Genomic DNA, 10,463 nt, shown 5'->3' with positions numbered 1-10,463 from the left:
ATAAAAAGAGTAGAGGAAGACAAAAAAGAATACTTAGTGAAGTTATTAAATGAGAATTTTTTTTGTTAACAATTTATCCCAAAATTTGATGATTGATAAAGCAAAATGTTGTGCAATCCATGTAGTCGATCTCATTTAGTAAGATAATGTTTGTTTTCGTACATTTTCATATAAAGTACGTAATATTATATTATTCTTCTAATCACTAATAAGAATAGTTTATTTTCAAAAATTGTTATTAAATAACTTCAAAACCTAGAGAAGTTCATAATTAATCCTAAAGGAATACAAACCGCTAGATTTATAATACATGGACATAGTAGTTGCTACTGAACATTCTAAACCAGAACACCACCAACAGTTATAGGACTTCTCACAAAATGCTTTCCATCGGACCAAATTGTCCTTCCGAATGTAGTCTCAGGACCATGCCTTATAACTTCAATTGTCAAAGTAAAACTTCTCTCTTCACCAACCTTGTCGAACGTCAAGGTCTTAGGTTCCACATTAATGGTCAGACCCGGAGGGGAGAGCACTCGAGCCACGTACGTGCCTGGCAAGCCAACGTTCTTGAGGGACCTGCTCACATTGACTGAGGAATAGAGGACAGGGATGGTAATTGAAGGGTAACTGAAGTTGAAAATATTGTAGGAATAAGGACACTTGTAAGGAGCATCATAGAACAATCTTAAATTTGTGGCGTTGTAGTTAAGGCCACACATAAGATTAAGGTAGTCCTTTAAGGTTAAGTCATAGACCAAGCCAGGGTCAATGGCTTGGTTTGGCCTAATGTGACCTGACCCAAACTCAAATGGAGTTGCCTTCTTCATTGTGCCCTTTGCATCACTCGCAGCAAGCATTGGATGGCCAGTACTGTCCCTTGTCTTTGCTGGAAAAACAACCATCATAAGTAGAACCGAAGTTGTTAAATGCTATATATATACATTAACTAGAGGAGAGAGCTGGAAGAGAAAGAGAGACAGATAATGAACAACTTTAATAATTTTTTCTTTAGTTATATTATACTGTAGAAAAATCTTGAGTTGGTCATACTGTGTACGTTATGAATGCAAGTTCAAGGAGAAAGTCTATCTTAAAAGACTAGCATATTGAGTAAGAGAATCCCTTGCATTCATCTCCATTTGATAGCCGATATCTCTAATGGCTCTACTCTACAATACTTCTCTTAGTGTCAGCCTCAACATGAGATTGACCACTCATCAATGAAAGCACTAGTGATGATATGAGTATAAGTCCAAAAAGAGAGTTCATCACAAAAAACGAGTTTGTTGGAAAGGAAAGCCCCCAATATAGTTATAAACCTCACTTTACTTGTGAGGCTTTTCAATATAGGATTCATAACAGTCATCCCCAATAAGTTTTGCAAAGTAAATTATCTTTGGACCATATAAAGAAGGAAAAAGTGATAGTGTACTTAGTTTAATTTTAAATTCATAACAAAAAGATGAACTTACATGTTGTCATGATAGCAGATTTAATAGCAGCAGGACTCCAATCAGGATGAAAAGTTTTGAGAAGGCTGACAACTCCAGAAACATGAGGACAAGACATAGAAGTTCCAGACAGAAGGTTATAAGAAAAGTTTCGACGATTGTCAAGATAAAATCCTGTAAGGGCAGCAGCAGGTGAATATGCAGCCAAAATATTCACCCCAGGAGCAGTAATATCAGGCTACAAAAATGTCCAAAACCAAAAGTTACAACAAAAGCCTTCACCCAAAGATTAAAACCAAACATTTTACCACTTATCGTTATATGTAGAAATTAGAATTAACCTTGAGGATCTCTGGTACGAACGTGCTTGGTCCCCTGGAGGAGAAATCTGCTATTGCAGGAGAAGGCTTGGAGTTGAAGACGTCACTGGGAGGATGAATAGTTGCCATAGGATTTTTGGTTGATTTAAGGTAAGCAAGCAAAGATAGAGTGTCTTTGTATTTAATGTGTGCTGCTGGAAGCAAATGCATGTAAATTCTTGTGGCATCTTTTTTACTACTACTGCAAAGGATCATTGCAGCCGCACCAGCTTGTAACGCCTCATACCCTTTCTCCATTTTCACTGAATAGCCATCATCATCATCACTTGTCAAGCAAACCAAGATCTTTCCCTTCACCTTCTTGGGATCTATCGTCCCTATTAAACACAAATTCCTGCAAAAAAGAACAAGGATGTTCATTAATCATGCAGACAAACGTGCGTGATTAGTTCCTTTGCAGAACAATATTTGAGTAATCAGTCTATTTATCTAGCTCTCTGCAAAAAAAAAAACAAGTCTTTGATTGCAGAATCAAAGAGGAAACAGTTTGAGAAAATAGTTCTCACGTGCGCATCATCAATGGTTGAATTAGACCTCCTTGCCTCCGCACCGGCTATGAGCGGGTAGAACCTGTCTTGTGGCAATGCTTTAGAAAGGCTTGCTCCCTGATATTACATTACACGTCGATGAACAAGCTAAGTACTAGATTTTTGAAAATTAAGTATATATTAGGTTTGTCTTTTGTATTAAAATAACTTGGCCAATTTGACTTGCATATCGAAGCTATATCAAATTATATATAGAAGTGAGAAAAGGGATACACACGCACAATATATATATATATATATATATATATGTACCTGGAAGATTTGGCCATCGCGGAGTTGAACTCGAGCTTGGAAGTCCTTGTCTATGGTGCTAGCAGCTACTGTGAAGACCCAAGGCGCGACATTGATGACAGATTGAGGGAATGGACCCGCATTTCCACCGGAGCAGACGACATTGATGCCGTTTAAGTAACTCTGAGGAAAATTACTTCCCAGAGACACGGAAATGACATGAACGCCGTCGTGTATGGCCATATCGAAGGCGGCGAGTATATCGGAATCATGGCAGGAGAGGCTGGACTGGTCATACATGTCCGGCCAGCAGACCTTGTAGGCGGCGACTCTTGCCATGGGGGAGCCGCCGGAGGCAGTACCGTTGGCCAGGCGGTCAAAGATATTGACGCCGTGAACAAAGCAGCCTGCTGCTGTTGAGAGAGTGTGAGTGCCGTGGCCATCGTAGTCTCTTGGAGTGTGAAGTTCAGTCTTCAGTCCTTCACTTGAGCTTGCAGCACCCCTAGCATCACTCATATAGCCCTTGTTGAAGAACCTTGCTCCTATCAACTTCCTGCATTCATAATACAAGACTTCAACTTGCTCCTATCAACTACTCTTGATCAAATTAGAGCTAGTTGAGAGATGAGATTTAATGCTACGTCCTCCGGTTCTTAATATAAGATACAGTTGACTAATATGAGAAGATTAAGAAAACTAGCTAGTTAATTTAATTATTTGTAATAAATAGATATTATCTTTTCTAAAATATCCTTGCTAATCAAATATATTGATTAGAACTATCATTATTACAAGGACTATCTTGGAAAAAAATAAATAAATATTAGAGACAAAGTGGATTAGGGTCTTATATTTAGGACCAAAATAAAAATTAAATAAATTTATAGTAAGGACCGGTCCTTAATATAGGATCTAATTGTTAAGTTCATTTTAATCCTAAATATAAAACTTATTTATCATATTTATCAATTTTTCGTAAATTACTCCTATAAGTACTCCCTTAATCATAATCAAATAGGAGAGGGAGAGAGGATATTAAGGAAGATGATTATGGTGTTTTAGAAAAAACATGTCATATTTTTTATAATTAACGAACTTATCTAACTTTCTTAATCCTATCAAATTAGTTAAATAGGTCTTATATTAAGGATCAGAGGAGTATATTTCATCATTTTTCCAAACTAACTGATATATAATTTAATTTTGTATAAAAATATTTTAAGGAGATCATGAATGTAGTACGTCCGGTCCTAAATATAAATTGCACTATAATCTAACTCTTATATGTTTAAGACTTGAGGTAGTATATTATAATTTATAGTAATTTGTTTTGACTGTTCAGCTATTACTCTTTAGTTTTCTTATGAACTAATTACAGTTATGCCTTTTCTTTAATTTTATGCCACTCTTTAGGTATATGTATATGCATGAAAATAAATGGCGCATTGTTATCATATAATTTTTGTTTTAATAAAATAATCATATATTGTGATGCTTTAATTGAAATTAATTTTGGTTTTGTATACCTATTACAGCGAAACCCTAAAGCCTAAAGGGTCTTTATCAACATCACAGGCTCCTTTCCACCTTGAAGGAATGGGTCCCATTCCCTCATCAGAAAAGCTTTGAGATTCAGGCCAGCGCATGCAATAACATGCAATTTCATAACTTGAACTATTGATTAATTAACGTAAGAAAAATGAAATAATCTTTTTGTCTAATGTAATAAATCTTTAAAGAGCTGAAATATAATGGTGTAATTAATTAATATAGTGGAATGTAATTTGGTTACCACCGTCAATATTTGCAATGATAACGTCAGCACCAAATCTAGCCTTCTTGAAGCAAGAACCTCCCCGGGCTACACCGTTAACATCTGTCTGGGACATAAATTCCCATGAACGAGTCGTGTGTAATCTCCTATCTTTGCTTTTGAATACCTTCGACGCTTTAGGATGTCCTGTATATATGCGTATCACAGATGCCACAACAAATTAAATACTACGTCCAATCCTCAATATAAAATCTAGTTAACTAATTTAAGTAGATTAAAAAAACTAGTTAAATTAGTTGTTTATAATAAATAGGTGACGTTTTTCTTAAAATATTTTGGTCAATTAAATGTATTAGCTAGAACTACTATTATTCTAAGAACTATCTTTAAAAAAAGAATAAATATGAAAGACAAAGTAAATTCAGGTCTTAATATTTAAAACTCAAATAAAAGTCAAGTAAACTCTTGTATTAAAAACCGGAGGTAATGTATGAAAACCATCTTTTGTTTCTATTACAACACACACACACACATATCAAAATCTCAACTCATAATTAGTGAAGAAACAAGATAGCTTAAGATAATTAAGGGTAATTAATTAATTAAAAAATTGGAATAATACCATACCCTCCCAAAAAATATCCTAGGAGTTCATGATGAGATTGTGTAACTCGGTGCAAATCTGCATTTGTTCCTTCTCGACTGTGCGAATGAGATCCCAAGCACACTATGTAACACTGAATTCATCAATGAAATGACAAAAAAAAAGATTAATTCATGATAAGCTTAATAAAAATTTATTACATAAAATATGAAGAGAAAATAACTAACTTATAGTGAGTCAATAATATTAGTACATTCCTGGCTGCAAAAGTGGGTGCTTGAAAGAACGATAAGAGAATGAGTGCCAAGAAGAAAATGGAATGCTTTGCAAGTTCCATTGATCTCTCTCTTTTACGAAACTAATCGATCTCAATCGATCACACGGAGATGAAGCAGGGATGTGTCTACTTATATATAAGAGATACAAAAAATATATATCTCAACAAATTAGCATAAAAATCTCATCGCAATATTTTAACTATTTTTTCAAAATTATTGTGTTCAAATAAGAGAACTATTAAATTAATTATTATCAGAGATTTTAGCCGTTTGAATCTCATACGGAATGTAGCAAATTCACATATGTGAAAAAGTATTGTCCGGTTGTGCCTTAAATTTGGGGGAGAAAAAACTTTTGCACGTTGGATAATTCTTTTTTTTTTTTAGCACTGACACGTTGGATAATTCGTATTTAGATTTTCCAAGTAATTTTCTTTACAATTTTCTAGTGTACACCTTGGCTAAGCATTGTCTTTTTCTTTTCTTTTCTTTTTTGGCTAAATGATATATTTGATCCTATAACTTTGTACAAGGTTTCAATTTGTTCCCTTAACTTTAAAATATATATATATACTTTTAGTCATTTAACCCCAAATTTTGTTATAAAGATAATGACATTAAAATCTTAAATGTTGAAAAATATTCTCAAATACTAACATATTAAGTTTAATTTTTAAAAAATTCATGATTGTTACAAAAAATTATCATTGAAGCTAAATGATTTTAGGGTTAAAGAACTAAATGTATGCTTTTTAAAGTTAAGAGACCAAATTAAAATCTTATAAAAATTTAAAGGAGCAAGCGTATACTTTAGTTTTTTTTTTAATAGTTCTTCAAAACATCCGACGAAGGCTATGCCTATTTGGTTGTAGCTCCAAAAAATAATTTAAGAACGTACAATTTTCATAAGAGAATGGATATTCAAAATAATATGAACTAATCGGAAAACATTCTATATTTGACAGCAATATTAGCCTTCTGATCTGCTGATAATATTAGGAAGATGAACCTAACTATTTTCTTACATTTCATGCTTTGATATGTGCTGTTCTAAGTTAGTTATTGATGAAGAACATGTCAGATTTGGATGTGAAAATGGGAGCCTATCAAATTTTAAATTAGTAGAAACATCAAGTTAGTTAGTTTAAAATAGAAAAGTGAACTTAAAAAGCCAAAAAGGAAAAAAAAGTCCAATCAGACAATTAATATTACATCTCACGGGACCTGGCTTCCGGTGCCCCTCCTCTACCCCAAAACTACATCGTTTTGGGGTAAAATGAGGATGGTGAGCGCCTTTTTTCCCCCCAAAAAATTATCTAGCCGCCTCAGTTTTTTTCCTAGTGATACCTAATATGTTAAAATAATTTCTATTACACTCAGAACTCTTTGAAATATTTTTCCAATACTTTCCGGTATTTAACATCTTGTATCTAACGGTTTGAAATATTTTTTGAGTAACACTCAGTATTTAGCAGTTGACACTGTAAGATATTTTTTTTAGTAGCATCCAATATTTTAAAGTGATTAGCAATACTCAGTATCTCAAATAGTTTAGGATACTTTTTGCTACTTAAAAAAATATATATATATATTAGGAGTAAAACTGCACTAAAAATATAGTGTAACAGTTCCATTGGAAAAAAATATCTTATTACATCAAGATATAATTTTTATCAAAATATACTTTTTGCTGGTGCGTTGCCGTAAAATCTGTAAATTGCAAAATTTTTATCAATGTCCAAAATTTAAGAGAGAACTACAATCAGGACTTAAAAATGGGATTGTATTACCCTAAAGTACATCCATAAGTGAAGAGCAAGTGATAACAAGTTTTAAAATAGAAAATAACAACAGTTCAAACTGATTATTTGCTATTGAGACTTTTTAATAGTTAAATTTTATTGGATTTCTTGGTAATGCTCCTAAAATTTAATTATAATATCATAATATTAGATTAAATGATTTGGATAATTAGGAAATCAGCTTTGCATTTTTGTGAAATAAATAGAAAAAAGCCACGCCTCAACCGATAAATGCACGCTTTATTATTATATGGGTAAGAATTGGAAGCACTCAGGTCTCAGCTCTCAGTGCTAAGCATGATGAATTTTCTATCATATTGTGCCCAAAAATAAATCCTATCATATTAATTCTGTTAAAAAGCTTTTCTATCATATTAATCATGTCTAGCTTGACTTTTAGTGTAATGGTAAATTTTGCGAACCTTCATAATAGGTATTATTAACTATTTATTATAAGTCTTTTAGTAAAATTTTCTCTATAATTAATTTCCATAAGTTATATGTGTTAAAAAGGGGACTTCGGCATCTGGCTTTTTTTTTTTGTCATTCCATTTCCTTTTTTATTTTTTCTTTTTTAAATTCCAAAACGTTGATGTATAATTTTTTTTTTCAAATCAATTTATTATATATATTATATAGTCTGAAACGTAAACTTCAAATAGATTGATACATGTAAAAAACCAATTTTGTATCATCATTTTTTATTTATCAACATGTATAAATATTGTTTTCATTTTTTATATCTATTCTGGATATCAAATCATTTATTATTTTTTCAATATTAAAAACTTTTAAATAATCTCTTACCTCCATGCCATGTAATTTCGTTTTTGGGAATATTATCAGTAAAGGCCAAGATCCAAAATTGATGGACCACATCGTGGAAGAGTACAAAGAGATACCTGTACCCAAAAAAAACAAAAAACAGAGAACAATGAGATAAGAAAGTGGCATGTGCTTTTTCTTGGCCGCTGACTTCCAAGTCTTCAAAAGATGCACAAAATATAATTTCAATCCCAGAAACTGCAAAATGAATTTACGAACATTAGTTTGTTTTATATTTTTTATATGTTTTTTATTTTTTTTCCTTTGGTAATATTCTGGCCCAAGTGGATGGGATGGCTTTATATATTTAATGTATGCGTGTGCGGGTAAATTATGATAAACGTCTGAAACTATAACAATTAAGCAAACGAAGCACAAATAATTACCACAATTTTTTAGGCATATGAGCGGAAATTTTCATTATCAGATATCCATTCCATATCATCCATTAATAAACATTTAGACATTTATATCCTCCCTTTTTGGTCTTGATGGGGTTATCAAAAAGATCATTAATATCTCCTTTATTTTTATTTTTTGGATAAAATATAAATTTCATTCTATGATTCCTTAATGGCATACCAAACAAATACTATGCATTTTGCAATATAATTATCATTCCAATACATTAATATTCCCTATTATTCTTTGAATCAAACATGCAACCTAATTACTTAAGTTCTTATGAATTGAAGGATCATTTGAACTGGAGAATCGTTAAAAAAAGGCTAGTGATTTATGATTAATTATATATATAATCCTTATTATTCAATAATTTATAACAAAACAGTGTTACCTTTATTGAATCTGAAGAATCATACAGAAAATAATAAGTTTTTCGCTTAAAAACAAAAAGAAAAATAAAGCCTTCGCAAAGTATGAGTGATATAAATATATATATATGGATAATCCAAATTAACTAGTTTAATCTATTCGATAGATACTGCACAGGATTTCTAATTATATACTCCCTCCGTTTCTTTTCAAAAGAAAATAACTCTCCTAAGCAGTATTCTTAAATATAAGAAATGAATTCATTTTGTCTGAAATTTTAAACTAATCTTTTTACTTTTGTCATATACTATTTATTATCTCTTTATAATAAATTTTCACTTATTATCTCTCATATGCTCTCCTTACAAACAAGAATATAATTGAAAAAATATGTAGTTCAGTGATCCTATCTATAAGACACTTAAATCATATTTTATACAAACTAAGAAAATTTTTTAAACTACATTAACTATCCATTAAAATATAACAACTTTTCAACTTTGTCTCGATTTAATATATATGCATTTCAAAAAGAATAATCATCTATATTATTATAAATGAAGGATAAAATAGTAAATTCATGCTAAAAATTTAATAAAATAATTTATAAATGGAACAAAAGAAAAACCTTCTTTCTTAGCCTTAGAAATAAAACTAGAGGAGCATATATTTTACATTTTTATTATTTTTAATTAGTTTTAACTAACATTAAATCGTGTAATTTTAATAATTTTTGCTTATAGTAAAAGAAAGAGGAAGCATTAAATTTGTGACGTTGATGGAGTGAGCATGAGTTTGATGGATGGAATAGTTGTCCATATTTGATCCGTGTTCAGTTGTGAGAGCTTTCAAACTCATCAAACCAACACAGCAACTCTGGCCTTGTCTTATTCACTGGTTTTGGCCTCGTCTGCTGATGTATATACTATCACATAATAACTTCCTTGACCCTTTTAATTTTAATTAACTTTGTTAATATAATAGTACTATTATCATTATTTAATTACTCTTCAATTACTTCAGACATAATCATTAAAGTTGAATCATCAGCAGAGGAAAATGAAATTTCACATATCAAGCTTTCACACGTACCCAATATCCATATTGTGGAATTGGAAGGTTTGAACTGATAAAGACGATAATTTTTTTATCAAGACTACCCAACAGCTGGCGGCATATGATTTTGAATTCGTTTTGCATCATCATATATATAGTAGTTTAAACCTTGATTGTGTTAACTTTTTGGATTAAGTATTCTTTAATGGTGATTTTTTTTTAATAAATTTTGATGTGAATGTGTACTTTAGTTTTGGATAACTAAAAAATGCAATAATTGAGAGGCATGCATGTTGGCTTTGGATTGCACGAAGGAATTGATGTTTCCGTTATTCTCTTGTTCATTTTAGATTTAAATCAAATGACCTGTTTGAAATTAAATTTAAGAGATGCATTTGAAATTCGATTAATTAAAAGATAGCTTAGCCATGGCTGGCAACTTCTTATTGAACAAAAAAGATACTTTTGTAAACTCTTGTTTTTCCTCAAAATTCTGTGGTTTTGATGTGGATTAATATAGATTTTTCTCTGGTATAAATTAATAAGGTGAATTATTAAGAACAATTAGCTAGGTTAAGTTTAATACTTAGTCTAAGTTTCTTATATCAATTATATTAAGTTCTCCAATCATATGATCATGTATCTTAACTTTTTCATGTGAGTTAATTTATAGTTTGAGGATAATATTTTAAAAATAGAAAATATGATCATGCATGATTGTAGAACTTGATATAATT

At 31.1% G+C, this 10,463-nt stretch overlaps 1 protein-coding gene across 1 annotated transcript; it reads right to left on the bottom strand.

The window, feature by feature from the left end:
• Positions 1-338: 338 nt before the first annotated feature.
• Positions 339-4,502, bottom strand: LOC114759545 (subtilisin-like protease SBT5.4). The gene is made up of 7 exons (XM_028948744.1): positions 4,403-4,502; positions 4,182-4,255; positions 2,635-3,198; positions 2,345-2,439; positions 1,796-2,168; positions 1,476-1,692; positions 339-889 (listed from the first exon to the last, which is right to left on the bottom strand). Exons 1-7 carry the CDS (start codon positions 4,500-4,502, stop codon positions 339-341), a joined length of 1,974 nt encoding a protein of 657 aa, XP_028804577.1.
• Positions 4,503-10,463: the final 5,961 nt, after the last annotated feature.

The sequence above is a fragment of the Neltuma alba genome, unplaced genomic scaffold (genome assembly GCF_004799145.2).
Source record: "Neltuma alba isolate B1F8T4 unplaced genomic scaffold, ASM479914v2 tig00010860_pilon, whole genome shotgun sequence".
In the NCBI taxonomy this organism is placed as follows: domain Eukaryota; kingdom Viridiplantae; phylum Streptophyta; class Magnoliopsida; order Fabales; family Fabaceae; genus Neltuma; species Neltuma alba.
Note: the sequence above shows the minus strand (reverse complement) of the source record. Positions and strands in the feature narration are given on the sequence as shown.